Source organism: Mustela lutreola, chromosome 10, assembly GCF_030435805.1.
Source record: "Mustela lutreola isolate mMusLut2 chromosome 10, mMusLut2.pri, whole genome shotgun sequence".
Lineage (NCBI taxonomy): Eukaryota > Metazoa > Chordata > Mammalia > Carnivora > Mustelidae > Mustela > Mustela lutreola.
In genome coordinates this window covers 19,833,352-19,856,262 of record NC_081299.1, presented here as the reverse complement: position 1 = coordinate 19,856,262, position 22,911 = coordinate 19,833,352, and the positions used below count along the sequence as shown (strand labels likewise).

The 22,911-nt window shown below is 55.5% G+C and overlaps 1 protein-coding gene across 2 annotated transcripts in view; it reads left to right on the top strand.

Moving 5' to 3' along the window:
- Positions 1–22,593, top strand: part of SLC9A1 (solute carrier family 9 member A1) — a 49,157-nt gene extending 26,564 nt beyond the window's left edge. Inside the window, exons 1-12 of one of the 2 annotated variants that reach the window (XM_059136060.1) lie at positions 5,985–6,009; positions 8,920–9,380; positions 12,581–12,831; positions 14,013–14,230; positions 15,387–15,589; positions 17,292–17,381; positions 17,850–17,920; positions 18,040–18,213; positions 18,481–18,595; positions 18,706–18,807; positions 20,051–20,123; positions 20,754–22,593. In XM_059136060.1, the coding sequence (XP_058992043.1) occupies positions 9,189–9,380; positions 12,581–12,831; positions 14,013–14,230; positions 15,387–15,589; positions 17,292–17,381; positions 17,850–17,920; positions 18,040–18,213; positions 18,481–18,595; positions 18,706–18,807; positions 20,051–20,123; positions 20,754–21,091 (1,827 nt within the window). In that variant the 5' untranslated portion in view covers positions 5,985–6,009; positions 8,920–9,188 and the 3' untranslated portion in view covers positions 21,092–22,593. Of the gene's footprint in view, positions 1–5,984; positions 6,010–8,919; positions 9,381–12,580; positions 12,832–14,012; positions 14,231–15,386; positions 15,590–17,291; positions 17,382–17,849; positions 17,921–18,039; positions 18,214–18,480; positions 18,596–18,705; positions 18,808–20,050; positions 20,124–20,753 lie in introns of those variants that run through there. The other variant, XM_059136059.1, reaches the window with a different exon arrangement.
- The last annotated feature ends 318 nt before the right edge of the window (positions 22,594–22,911 follow it).

Sequence of the window (22,911 nt, the reverse complement as noted above, 5' to 3'; positions counted from 1 at the left end):
TTTGAGTTGTTGAGAAAATTAAATGAGACACTTCAGTAAAGGGTTTGGGGCAGCCTCTGCCCCAGGAAGCATAGCCCAGGATGTAGAATACGCCCCTTATCCCAAATTTTAAAACTATAGATACAGAAAAGTTTGGAATTTTCTATACCAGACTGGTCACAGTGTGGATTTGAGGGCTGAAGGGTGTCTTATGTAGTGGGTAATGGGAGAGGAGAAGAATCATGAGGAGAGCCCCCCCTCCTCCTCCTTCTGTACTTAGATCTGTTGGGAAAAGTTTTAAAGGACCATGCATTCTGTTTACAGTCATCAAAGCACTGTGTTTCCATTTTGAAAACAATCAAAAGAAACCAGTATGTATAGCAAGAACCTGCCACGGACCCAAACCAGCCAATCGGAACCTGAGGTCCTCCCCACCCCCCTGGCCATCCTTACTGGCTGCCTGGAAACCTATGGCTTGCCAAGCCCTATTGTGGCCTCCTGGAGCTCTGTATCTTGTCAACACACACGGGCTGTTTACTGCTAGTCCCTGGTCCCTGTCCCTACCCCCCCCCCTCCTGTGACTCATCCTCCACCTCCCAACACAGGGACTCACAACCTGGAGCCTTTCCTGTGGGGGCTGGGGAGAGTCTGCTGGACTGAAGTTCTTTCAGCCAATGTTTGTGGGGCGTTTAGGTGATCAGGGGGCTGGGCTGGATACCAAGAAGAGTCGCCCCAGTGGAGTGAGAGATGGGGTCGGGGCTGCTGAGATGTGTCCTTGAGACCCAGGGAAAAGACTAGTGAGAGTGGAAGGCAGGGTGGGAGTAGAGCCTGGCTCAAGGCCGGGTCAGGAGCTCTGGGGGTCAGATCTCAAGGTCAGGGGACCCTCGGAGGCCTGCAGCACCAGCTGGGGCCCCAACTCAGTTCCTTGCGTGGCCTGCCAGCTCCAGCTGTGAGCCAGGGTCTCCCTCCCCATAGGGTCTCACTCCCACAATGACTGGAGGCTTCAGGGTCCTCAGAAGACTACGGAGATCCCCTGTCCGCTCATTTGTTCACACTGTTCCCCCTCCAGTCTCCTGCTCATATGGCCCAGCTTCAACCCCACATTCTTAAAGAAGCTTCCATCATTCCCTGAACCTGCTTTTCCTGAGCATCACCCGTGGGCCCCAAGACCGTGTGCTGGGATGCCAAGCGGACTAGAAGACCCAGATACAGAGCTCCTGGGTCCATGGTTAGGAGCAGCACCTGACTCAGCTTGGGGAGCTCGGGAAAGACTTCTCAGAGGAGGTGACACCGCCACCGTTGGGGCAATTAGGTTTTGAAAGGTTGGTGGAAGTTCAAGGTGAAAAATAGTTTTCCTCTCTGTGCACAGAGTTGGGGTTTGAGGAGTTCAGGGATTGGGGATGGTAGGTTAAGTGCTGAGGGTTAACCCTGAACTCCGCCAGCTCCCCAACGCTGGAAACCTGATTGCAGCACCCACTCTGGTGCACCTCTCTTGTGAGGTCTCTGAGAGGGCGCAGCTGTCGCTGTGTCACTCTGCTGATTGCTTTCAAGTCTCCTCGGCTACCAGGTCCCCTCCAGCCCAGGTGGCATCTCTGTTCTTCCCTCTTCTTCATCTCTGATGTTAGGCTTTTGCTTCACGAAGTATGTGTTGCTTTTGTGTCCAAGCCCTTGATTCTCACTTGTCTACACACGAGGCATCCGAGGCTGGTCTGTGGGGCGATGAATTGCCCAGAGCATGGTGGTTACTAGAGGGCAGAGCTGGGCCTCGAATCCAGGTGTCGGCCTCCTGGCCCCGTCTTCTTTTCTCCGCGCCTCAGGCAGCCTAATACATGCTGTTTGTGTTCTCAGAGAGCTTTTTAAGCTCATTTTCTACCCACACTTGATGTTCCCGGGGGGTGGAGCCCTGTCTCCCTGTGTTATGGAGCAAAACAAGCAAGAAATAGAGGTGCCATGTGGAAGACGAGAGGGGGAGGCACAGAGAGCCCGATGCCCCCGGCCTGGGGGACGATTCCCGCCCAGGTACTTGGAACAGACTTATTTATGGCTGCATCCTCGGCGGAGGCATATTGCAAACTGGAATGCTCTCCCCCTTGATCCCGACAGGCTTTGCTTCCATCAACACAGCATGGCGCAGAAGGCCGGCAATCCGGAGACCTGGGTTCTAATTTTGCCTCTGCCACTTGCCGACTAGGTAGTCTTGGGCAAGTCACTTCACCTCTCTCTGCCTCAGCCCCTTCATCTATCAAATGAGGATCTGGATACAAGAGAGGAAATGAGAGGAGCTCATAGACACCCCAGCGCAGGACCTCGTATCAGACCCTCGGGAGTGTCTAGTATGTGCTTTCTTCTCCGTGCTAGACAGTGTATGTTCAAGTGCGTCATGATCAAATACAGTATCACTGAGTGGCCACTATCAGTTTACATGTTTAAAGATTGTCATTCACTGGGTGACTCCCAGAGGCCAGGAGCTCTAAGTTATCTCCATGACATTTACACAGCTCCCCTGGGGGTGGCAGCGTCACCCCAGTTACAGAGTAAGGACCGAGATTCAAAGACACATGCGACATCTGTCATGTAACATCTCCCGTGCTCTTCACAACAGCACTCATATTTGGATATTGGCAAAGGATTGGTGAAGACAGCCTCCCTTCCTCTTTCTCTTTCTTTTTCCTTGTTTTTCACTTATTCATTACCCTTAACATCTTTCTCTATGTGCAGGATTCTTGTCCTGGGCAGTTCAGAGGATACAGACCCTAGAATGGCTCTTCTTCTGCTTCTCTCTTTCTTTCTCTCTGGCAAACTTCTACTGATCCCTCAAAGCCCAGTCCAAATGGTCCCAGCCCTGGGAGCATCACCTGCTCTTGAAATTTAGTCATCCCCGCCTCCTTCCTCTTTCCTACACTTGACATCTAAAAGGCAGCTTTACCTTAGTTCACAGAGAGTTAATAATGCCTACTCTGTGCTGGAAGCTGGAGACCCAGAAGACTCTGGAAAATTTCCACCCTTAGGGAGCTTAATGTCCACTGATGGACAAGTTTACACCAACAGGTCTTCATAATGTAGAGTGATTCAGTTAAACTTCAGTTTTGGAGAAAAATTATACTAATAGTGGTCACCACTTTTTGGTGACATTGAGCGCCAGCATTGTTTGGCATGCTTTGCCCCGATTACTTCCTCTCGTGCTCCAGACACCCTCTGAAATGGGCTTCTACACAGATGGGGAAGCTGAGAGTAGAAGACAAAACTTAAATGCCCAAGGCTGCCCAGCCCAGAACCCTGACTGGAACCCTGGGAGGCTTGGCTCTTATGTCTTTGTTTCTGCTGGTCTGTTCGTCAATCTGCTGGGATGCTAGCTAAGTGTGTTGTGAGTGTGTCCTTTATCCTTGGTTCTCATAGCTCATGTTGATGGTGGAAAGAATCAGACTAAAGAAGAATAAGAGCTCCTCCTACCCCAGAGGAGCCTCCAGCCCCATCGGAGACCAGAGCTGAATATAGATCCAGCAGACGGGCTGAGCAGTCTGATTGTTTCCACCTGCTGCTTTAGAAATCTAGCCGATAAGACTGAGTACTTCTGGCTGAGTTAACTTGGGAGGGCTTCCTGGAGGGGGCAGACCTGAAAGATAGGAAGGATTTTCCAAGGTTTTTACTAGCCACTGGACTGGAAGGGGAACAGTGGTGAGACTTCCCTAGAGGAAAGCTCATGGAAAAAAATGCCATCTCTGGGGCACCTGGTGGCTCAATGGGTTAAGCTCTGCCTTCAGCTCAGGTCATGATCTTGGGGTCCTGGGATTGAGTCCCACATCAGGCTCTCTTGCTCAGCAGGAAGACTGCTTCCTCCTCTCTCTCTCTGCTTGCCTCTCTACCTACTTGTGATCTGTCAAATAAATAAATACAAACTTTAAAAAAAAAGAAAAAGAATGCTATCTCTGGTCCTCTCAGAGCCTCTTTGGGCCTGAGCACTGACGCTCCCCATAGATGGCAAAATTAAAAGCAAGAGATGATGCGTTGAATGGCTAAGAACACAAACTCTGGAGTCAGACTGCCTGGGTTTGAGGCAATATCAGCTACCTGACTTTGAACAAGTTGCTTAACCTTTCTGTCCCTCAGTTTCCTCATCTGTGAAATGGGGGGATGGCTGTCGTGACCTTCCTGAGGTGTGGTGAGGTGCAAATGAGATAAAAAGCATTTGAGCACGCTGCTGTGAACTGTGGAGTGCCAGGTTCTCGTTGCGAGGTATTACCTTTCAGGCCTGTAGTTGAGACTGGTTGCTGGGGCAGTTGAAGAGGGAGTTAGAGAAATGGAATCATGTGCAACCAGGAATCCCTTGGGACCCGGCCGAGTTGCAGCCCCAGAGCAGTCCTCAGACCTGGAACTAGGGCGGCAGAGCCCCTCACACACCCCGGGGTCTCTGGTGACCCGCACAGGTGGGCCAAGGAGGCTCCCTCTTCCCGGCACTCCCCTCTGACTGCCCAGGCCAGGGGAGAGGCAGCGGAAAGTGGGATCAGGGGTGTCCGGTCACCCCGGCAACCGAGGGTGGTGTGGAAAAGCTTTGTCTGCCGCTCTGCTGCCTGAGCCTCAGCCGATGGGGACCATCCCAGGAGACGGAAGTAAAACATTCTCATGGTGGAGCACCGAGAAGCTCCAGAGGCGCTGGGAGCCCCTTGCCAGTTTGATGTTAGCTCAAGGGTTTGTTCAGTGTGCCTGTGCGTGTGTGTGTGAGAGAGAGTGTATGTGTAAGAAAGGGTGAGAATGAATGTGTGTAAGAATGTTATAAGCTAGAGTGTGGATGAGTGTAAGAGGGAGTGTGTGTGTGTGTAAGAGTATGAGGAGTGTGTGTAAGAGATAATGAGGGTATGTATGTGTACAAGGGAGTGTGTAAGTGGGAGTACACGTGAGAGTCGTGTGTGGGAGAGAATGTGTGTGGTGAGTGTGTAAGAGGGAGTTGGTAAGCGTGTAATACAGCGAGACTCTGGGTGAGCGTGTGTGTCCCTCTGTTCCTGCAGTCGTCCACCAGCCCCCATCCGGGACATGCAGAGTTGCCTCTGCCTTGCGGTGGGGGGGACTGTGGGGGTGGGTCGCTGGGTGGCCCTGAGATGAGGAATTCCACACCTTCTTGCGTCCCTGCACCGGGAGGACTGGATGCCCTCCCAGGAGGCCATGTGGTTTTGAGTGATGGCTGAGCCTTGAGCTTCCTGCCTTCTCACGGCGGAAGGGTCAAGTGACGCTGGCAGGTCACTGGTTGTCTTTGAGTCTCAGTTTCCCTGTCCGAGGCGCAGAGGACTTGGGTGATCTCCAGGCTCTGTTCCAGCTCTGGCTTTGACTCTCACTGCCTCTGCCTCACCCCAGATTCCATCTTGATGACATCACTGTGGCCACAAAGCTTGGACCTTGGAAGTTTTGCCTTAGTTCTTGGCATCTTAGGATCTCGCCTTAAGGCTGGGCTTTTGTCAGGGGACTTGGGACCCCAACCGTGCCCCTTTCACCACACCTGGTGTCAGCAACCTTCCTGGATTTTAAGGAGACTCTTCAGGGCTGGGGGGTGGGAACAGCTGGTGGAGTCAGGGCCTTGGAAGAGGGACAAGCCCGAACAGGCCCACGGGGCCCCGCTTCCCTGCACCACTGCGCCCTCCCTCCTGGAAGCTTGCTTTTCGGTAATGGGCCGCCTACTGGAGGTAAGGAGCCAAGAGTGGATCCCAGACCTGCCTCTTCAGCCTGGGCCCCTCCCTCCCTTGCCTTTACCCGTCAGGGCCTGCCCACCAAGAGGCAGGGCCAACACAGGGAGACCCTGGGGAACCAGCTCTGGGAACATGGCTCTAGCCCCAGGTTCTGTGGGAGCCAGCTTCTGTGGAAGGAGGTGCTCTGCACCCAGGTCAGGAGGCCCGGGACCTTGCCGTCCTGGGTGGCCTTGGCCTGTCCTGCCTCTTCTGAGCTCCAGGTTTTCTTCTGTCACACAGGAATGCCAGCTGTCTATTAACCTAGTGAGGGAGGCCTGATGGTCCGAAGGTCCTGAGACTGGGAAAAGCAATTCCTGTGAGTTGGTCATGGATGTTCTGATTCCACGTCACCTCCGTGTCCCCAGTGCACAGCACAACCTGGCTTATAGAAAATGTCCACGTTGGGGCACCTGGGTGGCTCAGTGGGTTAAGCCGCTGCCTTCGGCTCAGGTCATGATCTCGGGGTACTGGGATCGAGGCCCACATCGGGCTCTCTGCACAGCAGGGAGCCTGCTTCCTCCTCTCTCTCTCTGCCTGCCTCTCTGCCTACTTGTGATCTCTGTCTGTCAAATAAATAAATAAAATCTTTAAAAAAAAAAAAAAAAAGAAAATGTCCACGTTGGAATGTAGGATTGACTCGCTCCCTCTGCTACAGATATGCTAAGCTAGGGTAGACTGCTTCCCTTCGACTCTGGGGAAGCCAGTGAATCTTGCCAGGCCCCAGCTTTCTTTGCTACAAAGTGGGGACAATACGAACCCCACAGGGCAGTCGCAAGGGCCAAACAGCTGCTATGTGTCAGGCTCCCAGCACAGTGCCTGGTTCGCGTGCACCTCCGGGAATAATGAGCGTTCTTCATGTTACCACTCTTGGCTTGCGTCACTTGTCCTCTTACCCCGTTTCTCCGTGTGGTCCCCGACTCTGGGTCTGCAAGCACACGGTGTGGCTCTTTTGGGGCCAGGCAAGCTTTGTGGATTGGACTGATGGCAGAGAGGGGTGGGGAGGCATTTGTAAAGTTTAGCATGCTGGTGGAGGTGGGGCTGTCATCTGCTTTCCCTGGGCTGTCTCTTCAGCCTGTGCCTTCTCCTCTTAGTGCTCAATTCCAGCGGAGGGTGTCGAGGTCAGCTGGCTGGGCCTGGAGTGGGACTCCTGGCCTCAAGAAGCTGGTTCCTGATGGCTGCAGGAGCTCTGCTCTCCACCACCCCGTGGCCATCCTGTCTTCCCTCCAGGACAGTGCAGGTCTCTGGGTGTTCTACCATTGTCCTGTCTCCCCCTGCTCCTGCCTGCGTTGTCTGACCTCACTGGATGCCAAGGAGAGAGAGGAATTGGGGCAGTGACTGTGGATTGAAGGTTCGAGAAGGAGAGGCACCAGAGGAGTCCTGCCCTACCATGAGCAGAGAGAGGTGGTCAGGGAATGCTTCCAGGAACAGGAGGCAGGTAGAAGCATGTGACATCAGCCACATGCAGTAGGGATAGAGGTACAGGAATAGTGTTCTGGAGAGACAGACTAGACCAGGCAGATATCTGCAGGCAAAAGAGGATGTGGCTCGTTTGGGGGAAAATGCCCCTTCCATGCACCAGCCTGTTGAACACTGGGGCTTACTGGTAGACACTCCAAAGACTGGGGAATTTTCAGCAAGAGTTGAGGTTGGTCAGGTCCATTTTGAAGCCCGGAGAATGCACGTGGTAGCTCTGGGGTTCTCTCTTGGCCTGGGATGGAGATGTGTTTTTTTCCACCACGTTTTGAGTGTCTCCTGGGAGCCTGGCACTGTGCCAGTGTTCTGGGCCTAGCTAGTGTTTCGAGTGTGAGTCTTGACTTGTAGCTCTGCTGGCACTACCCAGATCAGTACTCAAGAGTGGGAGGGGCTTTGGGCATGGGGAACGAAGTTTCTTTTCCTTCCCAAGGATCTCAGGGGTAATGAGAGCCAAAGCCTGGCCAGATGGGTTATCGGGAATTATGTGAGTAATGGCCTAGCCCTGTGCATTTCCAAATCAGTAGATACTTACTGAGTACCAACTGTGTCCCTAGCCCTGGGCATCTGATTATAAACGGAATCTGCCTGCACAGAGCGCATGGGCTAGGGAGGGGAGGAAGAAAGCGAGAGCTTTTTCACTTGAATAAAGTATCATACTTTTTTTTTTTAAGATTTTACTTATTTATTTGAGGGAGAGAGAGAGAGAGAGAGAAAGCATGAGAGGGGAGAAGGTCAGAGGGAGAAGCAGACTCCCCGTGGAGCTGGGAGCCTGATATGGGACTCAATCCGGGGACTCCAGGATCATGACCTGAGCTGAAGACATGGCTTCACCAACTGAGCCACCCAGGCACCCAAGTATCATACTTTCTTAACCAAGCTGACCCTGGGGTTTTTGGTGCCCAAAATGCAGATAGGTGCTGGGGTCTTCCTACCCCAAACAAAACCAAAACCCATTAGGGAGCTTGGGCCCAAACCTGGCATTGAGAGAATACCTCCCAGAATGGAGTTTTTGCTACTCCCCAGCTCTGGATTTGGGGGCCCCAGGGTGGGCCAGTACTGCATCCTCGGGGAGGGGGTTGACAGGTCTCAGGTGGGGTGAGGGGGGCATGTTCATGCCTTGATGAGGAGGGGGAGCAGGGGTCGACTTAGCGAACTTCGGTTTGATGGGAGCTGGGGGGTCAGACCTGGGTCCTCTCCCGGTTCTGCTACTAATTTGCTGTATGTCCTTGGGCAAGTCCTTTCCCCTTTCTGAGCCTTAGTTGCTCCATCTCTAAAGTGGAGGCAGGGGTTAAGCTAGAAACAGATGGCAGCTAGGTTTTATCTCACATGCAAAACTGATTGCTCATTGTTTGGCTTCTGGGCTCGGCAGGAGAGTGCACGAGTCTGAGTGGAGGTGGAGGTGATGCCTTTGGACACCTGGAGCCTCGGTAATCAGTGGCTCCTCTCTGCCTTCTGGAGGCATAGAGAGCTGCTTCTTTCTACCGCTCTACGACCGAGGCAGAGATAATCTGTACATACAGCCTTTGAAAAAACCCTTCAAAAACATTGTCACTTCGTGTATACAGCAAACCCTGGGAAGCTGGTATTACCATTGGTGTGTCACGGGCGAGGAAGTCGAGGCTCAGAGAGCTACCAAAGCGGCCCTCTGAGGCCAAGCCCCTGTCACCAGCTGCTCTTCTCTCCAGCCCCGTCCCCAGCCTCGCCTCCTGGTTCGCCGCAAGCCCACAGCCTCCCGTTCTCTCGCCCTCTGCAGGTTTCCACGTGATCCCCACTATCTCGAGCATCGTCCCGGAGAGCTGCCTGCTGATCGTAGTGGGGCTGCTGGTGGGGGGCCTGATCAAGGGCGTGGGCGAGACGCCCCCTTTCCTGCAGTCCGACGTCTTCTTCCTCTTCCTGCTGCCACCCATCATCCTGGACGCCGGCTACTTCCTGCCACTGCGGCAGTTCACGGAGAACCTGGGCACCATTCTGATCTTCGCCGTGGTGGGCACGCTGTGGAACGCCTTCTTCCTGGGCGGTCTCATGTACGCCGTGTGCCTGGTGGGCGGCGAGCAGATCAACAACATCGGGCTCCTGGACAACCTGCTCTTTGGCAGCATCATCTCCGCCGTGGACCCTGTGGCTGTGCTGGCCGTCTTCGAGGAGATCCACATCAATGAGCTGCTGCACATCCTTGTCTTCGGGGAGTCCCTGCTCAACGACGCTGTCACTGTGGTGAGGGGCTCAGACCTGAATCCAGGTCCAGACTGGATCCCACCTCCACCCGCTCATTGCAGTAGCGAAACCGTAAATCTCCCTTCCCGCTGGCTGTGTGCCAGGCATCGTGCTCAGCATGCAGCATGCGCTACCTCTTCCAGTCCCCGGGGTGCCCTTGGGAGGTGTTTCCCACTTTCGCACTACAGAGAAGGCAGCAGGGCCCCCGAAGTCAGACGACTTGCTCACAGGTGGCAGAACCAAGGTTAGAAGCCAGGTCTGTCAGATGTCAGGTCCTGAGCTCCTGGCCGAGTGTTGTGAACTTGGTGAAATTCTGTATCACCTTTAGACTTTAGTTTACCCTTCATAGGCCGTTGAGTCTTGGGGGGTCAGTTCAGCCATCCTGTTGGCTGAGTCCTGAGTTATAGTTCAGTTTGTGTAGAGTTCAAGGGCAGCCGTGGTGGAAAGGACCCTGCCCTCCAAACCTCTAGGAAGGGCACCTGGCTGGCTCAGTCAGTAGAGCATGTGACTCTCGACCTCACGAATCACAAGTTCCAGCCCCATGTTCAACATGGAGCCTACTTAAAAAAAAATAAAAATAAAATTTGTTATAAAAACAAAAAACAAACAAAACCCTCCAGAAAGTGGTTAATAAAATGGATTGGCCTGAGGTTGGCCACTATTATTATTATATTAATATATTAATTAATATTAATATATTTATTATTGTTGCTGTTATTGTTATTATGTGGTCTTAGGCAAGTGACTATACCACTCTGGGCCTCAGCTTTGCTAGCTGCAAAGTAGCTGAGTGGGCCATGCTTTCCACTCAGGGGCTAGGAAGGACAGATGCCCCCAGCGCAGTCCGCATTTGGCCACGCTATATGTGCTAACACAAGCTCTTCCTCCAGCTGATTTCCTCAGGAAAGGCGTACGTGTATGTGCACACTCATGTCATGTTGTGAAAACACCCCCATGCTCCTAGTCAGACCCCTCAGATAGCAGCTGTTTACGTAAGGAAACACAAGGACACGTGTGCATGCCAGGGTACGCTCATTCACACACTCCCTCTTCACCCACCCCGCATCCCTCAGGAAGCCACACTTCTAAGAGACATAGTAGTGGTTGGCTTGCTGCAGGCAGCCTCAGCTTCCTCCCCTCTCCTCTTCCTCTTCCTCCCCTGCTGCCTTCGTGGGGTCCTTATGGGGCTGAGAGAGCAGCAGCCTGATCTAAGCAAGCAGGCCCCAGTGCTGGTTCTTCTGGAACCAGCTCTTGCCTCAGTTTCTCCATCTGTAACAAGGATTGCAGTACCCAGCCTGACATCCTCCCAAGGTTCCTACTGGCGTCACGCCAGTGGGTACCACAGACAAAGCCCTTCCCCAGTTGGGTCTGGGTGTTGGGGTTCAGGTTGGCCTTTCTGGGGAGTAGTGGGATGTGGTTATTTCAAGGGTGTATTGCAGGCTTGGCCAACCAGGCCTCCCCTGGTGATGGCTGTGCTGGTAGTCCTTGCTCGTGCTCACTTCCTGTCTGAGCACTTCCTGTCAATGAGCACGTATTGCCTCATCTAATCCACAGAGAAACTCCACGAGGTTGGCACTGTGATTATCCCATTTTTCCAAGCAAGGAAACTAAGCTACTGGTCTAGGTTAGGAGACTCGTCCAGGGTCACATTAGCAGGTAAGTGATTGCAAGTGACCTACACAGTGGGAGCACAGCCTGCACACTTACCACTCTGCTGCGCTGCCTCCCTGGTCCCTTTGACAGTACACCCAGGTGGGAAAGGAGGACCTTGCCCCGTCCACCTGCCCATGGGTCCACGTGGTAGACCCTGGGACCCATGAATCTCCTCAGACCAGGAGTAAGTGTAGGTAGCCCAGAGCTGAGAATGCACCTGTTACCCGCCACTGGAGCCCTGCCCTGTCTGCCAGACAGCTATGGCCCAGGCGGCATCAGGGACAGGCCAGTGCTTGGCATCTCCCCTTCTTGCTTGGCCCACCTCAGGCCCTTTCTAGAGCTCTGGGCATGAAGGCGAGTGCCCTGTTTCCCGACATTAAAGCTGAAGGCAGCCCCTGAGCCGCCTGGTCTCAGGTCCCCTCCCCTCTCTCCCAGCTCTCCGGCCTGGAAAGCCCTCAGCTGGCTTCCTGGCAAGCTGTGTGTGAGTAGGCCCAGTAGCCAGAGAGCTGACACAGAAGCTGCCCCTGTCCAGGAGGGCCCACCTACTGCTCCAGGGAGCAAGTTCTGGGCCTGACGCTCCTGCCGGGGCCTGGGACCCTTTGTCAAGTCACTCCACTACCCTGAGCTTCTGTTTGGGAAAGCAACGGGCAACTTTGGCTCCCTGCCTACCTCATGAGACAACACACGTGATGTGTGCCGAGCAGGACAGCCACTGTCCATGGGCTTTATCATGTGTGACATGCCCCTGAAACATCTGACCATCTGGTGACAGCACTACACTGACAGTTCCCGGCCCAGGAGGTGGGGAAGCCTCAACACCTCTGCTGGTTCCACTACCTCTGAACTTGGCTGTTGGTGGTAGCCACCTGGAGACCTTGTTGAGCAGAGATTTCTGGGCCCCACCTCCCGAGAAGGAACCCAAGTGGGGGTATGGCCCGGCTGTGTGTATTTTCAGAAATTTCCAGAAGCTAAGAAGTCCTGTTCTGGTTTGTTGTCTGAACTTTCTCTGCTTTGTGCTGAAGGAGAGACTGAAAGCCAGACAGGGACATGATGTGCCTAAGTCAAATGGTGAGAGGGGCCACTGGGTAGCGCCAGTGGTAGCTGATACCGTGATGGGCCTGGTTCTGTGCACTTGGCCTTGATGAACTAGTTTCATCCTCACAGTGGCCCTATAAGGTTGGTACCGTTACCCCATTTTATGGCGAGGAAAAGTGAAGCGCAGGGAGACGGAGTAATTTGTCCCGCTTTGTCCCGCTAGACAGCCGGGAGCAAGAGGGCCACAGTTCTGGCCCAGCTCGTTTGGCTTCAGAGTATGTGCTCTTACCCAGCACAGCACGCTGTAGCCCTGACACAAGGCCTTCCAGGCCCTTGGCCACTGGTTTTGACCACCTCCTTGGCACCATGGTTCTCTGCTATCATATGGCTGCCTCCTGTGGCCGTGGTTCAGTGGAGGGCATGCGATAGCCCTAGCGGACCCCAGGGAGCTGGGGTGAGGGGCGGAGCCAGGGCCCTGCCCTCCTGCCGACCAGCCTACACCCCCTTCCCAGGTCCTGTATCACCTCTTTGAGGAGTTTGCCAACTATGACCGAGTGGGCATTGTGGACATCGTCCTCGGCTTCCTGAGCTTCTTCGTGGTGTCCCTGGGCGGGGTGTTTGTGGGTGTGGTCTACGGGGTCATCGCAGCCTTCACCTCCCGATTCACGGCCCACATCCGCGTCATCGAGCCGCTGTTCGTCTTCCTCTACAGCTACATGGCCTACCTGTCAGCTGAGCTCTTCCACCTGTCAGGCATCATGGCGTGAGTCTGGGTGCAGCCTGGGGGGGAGGGATGCCAACCTCGATTCCCCGTGCTTGCAGGGGTCACAAGGGACCCCAGGCCCGGCTTCCAGCCCTGGGATGAGACTCACGCACCAGGCAACTGCCCCTGGAACCATTGAGTTTAAAGTTCTGGAAAGCTTCAGCGCTGCTACTTTCTGCTTCGAAGGGAGTTCCCTTGGTTGTAGCCAGCCACAGGCTCTCACATTCACTGTGCCCTTCCACAGCCCCAGCAAGGAGGCCTGGCACCTCCATTGCCATGAGGATTCCTGAAGGTCCTGGGGCCTCAGCCAGGTCTCGAAATCTAGGGACTGTGGAGAGGCAGTGAGATGCAAAGGTTTGCCCAGTAGGGGAACACATTGGAAATACAAAGGGCAGGCCAGATTGGGGGATATGGGGTAACCTTTTTAAAAATTTTTAAATTTTTAAATTTTAATTTTTTTCATTCCAACTTTTCTTTTTATTTACTTCTTTTTATTAACATGTAGTATATTATTGCCCTAGGGGTACAGGTCTGTGAACCATCAGACTTATTTAAACATTTCACAGCACTCAACCATAGCACATACCCTCCCCAATGTCCGTCACCCAGCCACCCTCCCTACTCCCTCACCCCTCAGCAACCCTCAGTTCGTTTTGTGAGATTAAGGGTTCCTTATGGTCTATCTCCCTCCCGATCCCATCGGATTCGGGGTAACCTTGAGGAGGCCAGGTCAGCAGGAGCAGAGCCAGGTATGGACGCCAGGCAGGGAGCAGGTGCCTGGGACAGAGCTGCCTAGGGAGACCTCCATGTGGGAGAGACACTGTGCTCTGGGGGAATAAAGCAAGGCCATGGACATTTGTAACTGACACCTGTTAGACGGCAGCATGGCCAGGGCAGGGCAGCGGTGGGGGAGGCACAGGCTTTAGATTTGGGCAGACCTTAGTTTGCATCTTAGCTCACTGGCAGGGTGACAGTGGACAGGCAACAATCTCTCTGCCTCTCAGATCCTTCATCTGCCCACGTCTGGAGCGTTGAGTGAGAGGATGGAGATAAAAAAGTTAGGTAGAGCCCACAGCGGGTTCTGACCTGTCGGGGGCACCTGTCCGCCTCCCCAGCCATGGAAGGGCTCTGGGAAGGTGCAGATCCACTGAGCCCTGAACTCTGCTCTTCCCTGACCCCAGGCTCATCGCCTCGGGAGTGGTGATGCGCCCCTACGTGGAGGCCAACATCTCCCACAAGTCCCACACGACCATCAAATATTTCCTGAAGATGTGGAGCAGCGTCAGTGAGACCCTCATTTTCATCTTCCTTGGCGTCTCCACCGTGGCTGGGTCCCACCACTGGAACTGGACCTTTGTCATCAGCACCCTGCTCTTCTGCCTCATCGCCCGAGTGCTGGGTGAGGTCCCGGGCTGGAGCAGGGGAGAGGTGTGTGCGTGCGTGCGCGTCTGTGTGCGCATGCGTGTACCCTGTGTGCGCGTGCTGTGGAGGCAGGAACTGGGCTGGGGTGGGAGACCCCGTATGAAGGGCCCAGCTGGGTCAGCTGCTGGCGATTCCCCTCACAGCTGCACAGCTGGGGCTTCCCTGCCCCTCTCTGCCATGCTGAGGCTTTGGTGAGCCTCATGATGGCTCACGGGGAGTCTGTGACCTCTGGGAAGATGGTTGTGTGTGAGAACGGAGGGGCCTCAGGGACCCCTGGTCTGTGAATGTTCTCTGCATTGTCTCGGGGCACAGATGAGTTGAGCGCTTGCAGACCCGTCTATGCCGCCGGCCCCGGCCACGTATAGGGACCAGGCCTCCGGTCCTTGGGTTCTGCTTGTGCTTTCCAGACACACCTCAACTCAGGGACTGTGTCTTCCCCTTCCAGATCTCACTCTACTCCTCTCTCAGTCCCTGCCCCTGACTGGCTATCGCATCTGCTTGATAGACTGGAAATCTGTTTAGTCCTGGGCCTCATCCTCCAGAGATTCTAGCTCCGTGGGTTGAGGTTGAATCCAGATCTCTGCATTTATTTATTTTTAAAGATTTTATATTTATTTGACAGACAGAGATCACAAGTAGGCAGAGAGGCAGGCAGAGAGAGGTGGGGCAGCAGGCTCCCTGCTGAGCAGAGAGCCCGAGTCCTGGGCTCAAGAGTCCTGGGATCGTGACCTGAGCTGAAGGCAGAGGTTTTAACCCACTGAGCCACCCAGGCACCCCAAGATCTCTGCATTTTTTTTTTAAAAGCTTTCTATTATGGAAAATTTGAAGCCTGTGGAAAAGTAAATCCCATGAACCCATCAAAATGACTAGATACCAACTTGGGGCCAGTCTTGTTTCAGCTCTTCCCCCAGCTCCCTGCTGACTTTCAGTCTCTGGAGGCGGCTGTGACGCTCTCTAGAGCACACCCAGGTTGGGAGAGCCCCTTGAGAATCCAGCTCTTCGCTGAGGGACCCAGGAAGGGAGTGCACTGGGTGGGCGTGCTCGCGGGGGCTGCCTCCAGGCAGAGCAGCTGTGGGTGCAGCAGCCAGGAAGGCCTGGGGACAGGCTGACGCTCTCCTTGCCCTTCCTGCTAGGGGTGCTGGGCCTGACCTGGTTCATCAACAAGTTCCGAATCGTGAAGTTGACCCCCAAGGACCAGTTCATCATTGCGTACGGGGGCCTGCGCGGGGCCATCGCCTTCTCCCTGGGCTACCTCCTGGACAAGAAGCACTTCCCCATGTGTGACCTGTTCCTCACTGCCATCATCACGGTCATCTTCTTCACCGTCTTTGTGCAGGTGCTGGACAAGGCAGAGCAGCCCCGCCTGGGGACCCTGACTCTGCCAGTGGAAGGAAGAGGCGCCCAACCTGACAGGGGGCCACGGGTTCTAGTCTGCAAAGAACTTGCTACGCGGTCTTGGGCAAGGCGCTCCCCCTTCAGGTCCTCACTTAACTTAATTGTGAAGGGGGAGTTAGGATAATGAGCGACCAGTCAGAACACTGTCTAACTTAGAAATCCAGACAGTGCTGAGAGAAGTAGGCAGAGTCAGCAGGCCCATGGTGCCCGGTACAGGGCTTTAGGGAAATGATTTGCTATTTTAGGATCTCAGTTTCTGTGCCTGTAAAATGGAAATAATAGCACAAAATGTGGGGGTGGAGCGAGATAAGTTGCTGAGCTGGGCAGTAGGTCTGGAGTCAGTGTGGGTTCTGCTGGGAAAGACCTTCCTCCCATTTCTGGGTCTTGGTTCCCCACCTGCGAAGTGAGAGGGTTGGCCTAGATGATCCTGGAGTCCTTCCAGCCTCTGGCCAGTGATTTCCATGCATTTAAATGACCCTGGCTTAGGGGAGAGTCCCCTACCCTTTTCAGAATCCCCAAGGAAACCCAGCCAGGGTGGCATCAGTGCTCCATCTTACCTGACCTGTGACTTTGGGCAAATGAGAAACAAGTCTGTCCAGGCCTCCGTTTCTCTATCCCTTCCGTCTTTCGTAGACGCAAATCTTGGCAAAGCTTTATTTGTTTATTTATTTATTAATATTTTATTTATTTATTTGACAGAGAGAGATCACAAATAGGCAGAGAGGCAAGCAGAGAGAGATAGGGGGGAAGCAGGCTCCCCGCTGAGCAGAGAGCTCGATGCGGGACTCAATCCCAGGACCCCAAGACCATGACCTGAGCCGAAAGCAGAGGCTTAACCCACTGAGCCACCCAGGTGCCCCTTGGCAAAGCTTTAGATGGGAAACAGCATTGCCCAGGCATCCTCCTGGGGCCAGACTCCCCTTCTGTCCCTTCTAAGGATAGGGGACTGCCTCTTTTGCCCTCTTGCACTGTTTCCATTGTCAAAAATATTTTATCACCTTGACTTGGCAGTTGTATACGCTGATGGCTTACCAAGTCCATTTTCAATGAAGTCCGCACTGAGAGAGGGGCCTCCCTGCCTGGGTGTGAATCCAGCTTTACTACTAGTTCTGTAAGCTCTGAGAAAGTTACTTAATCTCTCACCTATAAGATAGAAACAGTGGAAGAACCTACCTCTCAGGGTCCATGTGGGCATGCCGGAGCGAATACTTAAGTAAGTCACCCCTGGCTCTGGCAGAGGGCACACACACGATGAGATTAGCTGCTCCCGCTGCTGTTCTGGACTGGGCAGCTACAGTCCTGTGAAGTGGTTTTCCCTATCAGCCGGCCCCGACTTCTCTGGGGTTGCAACGCATGTTTGTGGTGGAGCCCACATTTGAACCCAGGCCCTCTGACCCCTCACCCGGGCTAGATGACCGGTGTGTGAGTCATTTAGCTGGAAGGGGCTGTGTCCTTGGGAGGAAGCAGATCTTAGATAGGACCTGCCTTTGAGCCATGGCTGACATGCAGGTTGGGAAAGTGGGGACCTCAGAGCAGAGGGCATCCTGGCTTCAGGGGCTCTAGGGGTGAGGGAGGGGGGACACCCCGTGGTCTCCCTGCCACGGTAGCAGACCGCGAGTGCCTAACGCCCACCTGCCCCCCAGGGCATGACCATTCGGCCCCTGGTAGACCTGTTGGCTGTGAAGAAAAAGCAAGAGACAAAGCGCTCTATCAACGAGGAGATCCACACACAGGTACTGGAAACTGGGCCTTGGCCTTGGTTGTAGGAGAAGGCTCAGGGAGCTGGGGGGCAACTAGGCCTCACGTCAGTTTCCTCACTTGGCCCCATCCTCCCTCATCCCAGTTCCGGGTGGTCCTTTAGCTGCTTGAGGTCGCCCGATCGAACCATAGGCAGGTGTGGTGTGGGCAACCAGGAGCCCTAGGAGGGGGTATCATGCCATCTCTACCTCTAGTAGGAACCTATCCCAAGCGTTGGGCTCATGTGGATTCGGGGAAGGGGGCTCCGCTGGGGTGTGACAGGGAGGGGTTTGAGGTGCTGCGAGTTCAGGATGAGATGTTGGTGCCACCTCCTGGCTGCTCCTGGAACTGCAAGGCTGGGCTGAGCAGAGCTGCACTAGGGTGGAAAATGGGGGCCCATTCAGAAGTCTTGGTAGGGAAGCAGCCCAGTAGTGAGGCTTGACTTGGCCTTGGGCCCATTTCAGTTCCTGGACCACCTTCTGACAGGCATCGAGGACATCTGTGGCCATTACGGCCACCACCACTGGAAGGACAAGTAGGTGGCAGGCCTGGTGGGCAGGTGGGTGGGGAGGGGCAGGGGAGGGTCTCCCCGGGCCTGGGTGTCTCCCCACCCTGAGGAGCTGGCTCCACACCTCTCCTCCCTGCCTCCACCAGGCTCAACCGGTTTAACAAGAAGTACGTGAAGAAGTGTCTGATAGCCGGGGAGCGCTCCAAGGAGCCACAGCTCATTGCCTTCTACCACAAGATGGAGATGAAGCAGGCCATCGAGCTGGTGGAGAGCGGGGGCATGGGCAAGATCCCTTCTGCTGTCTCCACTGTCTCCATGCAGTGAGTGCCAATGATGACGCTGGCAGCTTTTGCACCCACACCCAACCCCTGCCCAGAAACCTAGAAGGCCACCCACCAGGGGAGGGGGTTCTGGGAGGGGTGGTGGCAGGCCAGGTGTTGTCCAGGCAGGGTGGGTGAGAGAGCCACAGGGCCACAGAGGACACCTCCCCCGCCCCCACCCAGGCCAGCCTGACTTCCTGGCCCAGCCCAGCAGGCTCAAGGGTCACAGGAATTTCTTGGGGACCTAACCTGTGCCTTGTCGTCCAGGAACATCCACCCCAAGTCCCTGCCTGCAGAGCGCATCCTGCCGGCACTGTCCAAGGACAAGGAGGAAGAGATCCGCAAAATCCTGAGGAACAACTTGCAGAAGACCAGGCAGCGGGTGAGGGGTTGCTCCCTGCCCGGCACCCCTACAGCAGGGCAGGCCCTCTGCTCCAGCCCTGGCCCCCACCGGGCCTGGCTTCTGGGGCCTGAAAGCTGTTCCCCCCACAGCTGCGGTCTTACAACAGACACACCCTGGTGGCAGATCCCTACGAGGAGGCCTGGAACCAGATGCTGCTCCGCAGACAGAAGGCCCGGCAGCTAGAGCAGAAGGTGGGTGAGGGCCTGGAGCTGGCTCCTGCCTTTCACGGGGAGTCTGGGTTCTTCCTCCAACATCCCTGCCCTTAAGCCCCTTTGAAGAGAGAGCCACTGCCCGTGTTTTTTGGCCTCCTCTGCTTGTCTCGAAGACGGAGCCCCAGGACAGGTTCCAGAAAGCTGCCTCCTCCTCTACCTCCCCACTCAGGGCAGCAAAGACACCCACTCACTGCACCCGCAGGCCTCTGAGTCTATCTGTGTGCTCGAACCACGCATTTCTTCCCAAAAAAAACTAAGGCCCGGGAAAAGATCACAAAGCAAGGCATACGTGTGCTCGATCGTTTGCTCAGGAACAGTTTTTGAGTGGTTCCCAAGTGCTGTGCAGCAGAGTGGCCTCTGTGGGGACAGTGGTGCATCAGCCCAGTCCATGCCTTGCTAAGCTTCTCATGCAGTGACCCAGGCAGGACAGGAAGTGCAAGGGGCCAGGAGCACTCCGAGCAGGGGGGCAGGCAGGGGAAGCTCAGGAACAGGGCCAAGAGGAAGGCAGTGTGGGCAGAGGAAGGCCCAGGCTGTGTGCCTCAGTTCCCAGTCACAGAACATGGCCCACTGTAGCAACTGAGAGGGTTCCGCTTTCTAGAAAGCTTGATAACGGTGTCAGGCTTTGGGCTTTATGCCAAGGGCATGGAGAGCCGTGAAGGGGTCTGAGCAAGGGGCTAACTTGGGAAGGGGTGGGGGGTGGCCTGGATTAGTGAGGTGGGCTGTGGGAAGAGGGAAGAGGAGTCCTCTCCAGCCTTCTGGTCTGGGATGTTGGGAGCGGTGGTTTCAGTAGGGGGTGCGGAGAATGGCATCAACAAGGTCTTGAGGGAAGAGAAGAATCCGAGTTTAGTTCCAGCCTATTGCACTGAGATACCTGGCGGCCACTTGGGGTCCAGGTGCCAACTCCTGAGCTGACTTTATGGGTCTGGACCTCTGGGGCAAGTGTGGACAGGAATAGAGACGGGCCGGGGTGCTGTGGGCGAAGCAGGGCTGTTTAAGGCTGCTCCAGAGATCATACAGCTTGACAGAGGCTGGGCCAAGCCTTCAGGAACCCCTGAAGGGCCAGCCAGCATGGCTTCTGTGCTGGCAGAGACAGACGAGCCTGAAGAAGAACCACCAGAGAGGCCGCGGGCCCCAAACATGCCAAAGGAGGGGGTGACTCAGCCTCGGGCGCCATCCCGAGGGGCTGCCTGTGCTTACCCCTGTCTTGCCCTTTCTCTGTCAGATCAACAACTACCTGACGGTGCCGGCCCACAAGCTGGACTCCCCCACCATGTCGAGGGCCCGCATTGGCTCAGGTGAGCCGGGACACAGGGAGCCTGGAGAGGGGTCTGGAGGGCACACACTCAGTGCCACTGTCCCTTGAGGGTGAGACTCCAGCAGGAATGGGCCTCAGAGAGCCACTGGAGAGGACAGGCTTCTCCTGCTGACCTCCTTCTATGCCATGAGCTCCTTCTATATCAGGTGGACCTGGGGGTTCCCCCAACTGTCCTTCCCAGGGACAGAGGTGCTCTATATGGGGCTTATGGGGAGAACTGTGAAGGGGTTTGATGCCTGGCAAGGAGGCAGGAAGTCTGCACCACTGGGATGTTCAGCACGTGGGCGAGACAGTGACAGGCCTTCTTCAGGCCTGGGCCCTGGGGACACATGGTGACTCAGGAGAGGGCTCTAATGGTCTGGGCGGGGTTACCTAGGGAGCCCCTGGTGTGCAGAGAGGGACATAGTCCTACCTTCCGGGGCCTAGTGTGAGGGGAAGAGAAACTGCTCATCAGGCCTCATCCAGGTCCACGCAAGTGATCCTGAAACATGGCAGCATGGCCGCCCTCACAGGAAGGTTCTGTGGGAATTGCTGGCACGTGCCAAGGAGGGGGCACTGCTGGGCAGGGCTTGGGGCAGAAGCCAGCTTGGGTTTTGCTCTTGGTCCCCAGATCCACTGGCTTACGAGCCGAAGGCCGACTTGCCAGTTATCACCATCGACCCAGCCTCCCCGCAGTCGCCCGAGTCCGTGGACCTGGTGAATGAGGAGCTGAAGGGGAAGGTCTTGGGGCTGAACCGGGATCCAGCCAGGGTGGCGGAGGAGGATGAGGATGATGATGGGGGCATTGTGATGCGGACCAAGGAGCCCTCTTCCCCTGGCACGGATGATGTCTTTACCCCTGCGCCAAGTGACAGCCCCAGCTCCCAGAGGATACAGCGCTGCCTCAGTGACCCAGGTCCCCACCCTGAGCCTGGGGAGGGAGAGCCTTTCATCCCCAAGGGGCAGTAGCGCTGGGGTCCGTGGGCAGTGCCCATCCCAACACAGACTCTCCCACCAGAGCAGGGGCTGCTGGGGGAGCTGGGGGCTCCCTTCATTCTTCCTGACTTGGATTGGCCCTGCCCCTCCCCCAACCGCATGGCAGCTGGGCCCACAGCCCCCACCGCAGCACGGCTTCCCCCTGCCTCCTGGGAAGCACCCTCCCTCCCACCAGAACTGCCTTCCCAATCCGTTTGGCAGAACTGTCGGGCTGTGAGGCAGATCCTGCCCCTTCCCGATTCAGGCTCTCTCCCAGACCTGGCCTAGGGCCTCGAGAGTCCCAGCCCTCGGAGGCCTGCTGCCCACTCCATCCACCTCCTCATTCAAACCAATCTTAGTTCCTAACCAAAGAGCCTCTGGCTCAGCCTTGGTCCCACCTGGAAAGGGAAGGAGCCAAGACCTCTCCTGGCCTAGGCCAGGCCCTGCTTTAACAGCAGAAAGACTGGGGGACCAGGAATCCGACTGGCGTAGGGGTCAGTGACACCCGGCAGCCCTGCGCTCCTCCTGCCAGCTCTGTCCCCCTGGCCAGCCCCCAACCTGTCCAGCTCAGAGCTGCAGGCTAACGGCATCTCTGAGCTTCTCTGACTAGAGCTGGGGCGCTTTGGACAGTCTGGACTACCCCAGTGCGGACCACCGGACCCTCCAGGGGTGACTGTCAGGAGAAGGACTGTTGGCTCCAGAAAGTGCTGCCTTTTTATCTGTTCTGTTTGTTCACACTCCATGTATGATTCAATTTGCACAGAGGGCATTCCTGTTTTTAAAACATTTTGAAAACCCCTGGCTTACCAGAGCTCTAGCCCTCCTACTCCAGAGAATTACCCCTCCTCGTCTGTGCCTATCCTGCCCAACACTCCCTCTGCCTCCTGGGCTCTTAACTATGGCCCCAAGGCTATGATTTTAGAAGTGACCTCCTTCACTCCAGTTCCCGATTCTAACTCACTGATGCTGGGCCTTCTAGCACTTTCTGTGCTCTTGGGCCTGACCCTCAGTTCCTGCTGGCCTGTTCTTTTCTCTCATCCCTCTCCACACCCTGGGCCCCCAGACCTCTTCTGTGCACTGCACCCAGCCTGCTGTGGAGCCCAGGCCTTAGGGGAGAAGGCCTCCCCAAGCCTCTCCCACCCCACCAGGACTGGTGGGTGGGCAGAGTCCTGGGCCCCCAGAGGCCCTTGCTCACAGGCACACACTCCCACCCCCACAGCCACCATGGCCAGGCCTGGGCCTGGTGGTATCTGTCCTTCCCCAGGATTGTGCAATAGTCAGAGTGTCCCTCTCCCGGACTGGGCAGTGGGTGCTCCTCTGTCTCCCCCTCCTTCTCTCCATGCAAGTGCTGTTTGGGGCAGGAGTCACCACGCAAGGGCAAGGGTGACGTTGACAACCGTGTTCCAAGCCACCACAGCTGCTGCTGCTCTGCCTCCCGTAGGGAAGAAACCGGATCTTTTTCATATTCTAATAAATCGGTGTGAGTTTTTTACAGAGTTGGGGGCTGCTTCCTAGGAACCGGGACATCAGGGGAAGGAGGGTGGCCTGGGGGCTTGAAAGACTTAGCTCCTGGGGGCCTGAAGGTCTTAGCTCAGTGTCTGGCATGGCAGCTGGTGGTGCTGTGTGCCCAGAGAGAGAGAAAATATGAATAAAGCACAGCAGGGCGCTCCTTGCCCTCAGGCACCTTTAGCCTCCGCAGCATGGAAAACCCAGTGTGTTTGTGAATGACAGTGAATGGGGGTGGGGGGCAAGGGGGACTGTCCTGAGTCAACTTAAGGAAGGACTAGAAAATGAGCTGAGGTTAATCAGGTGAA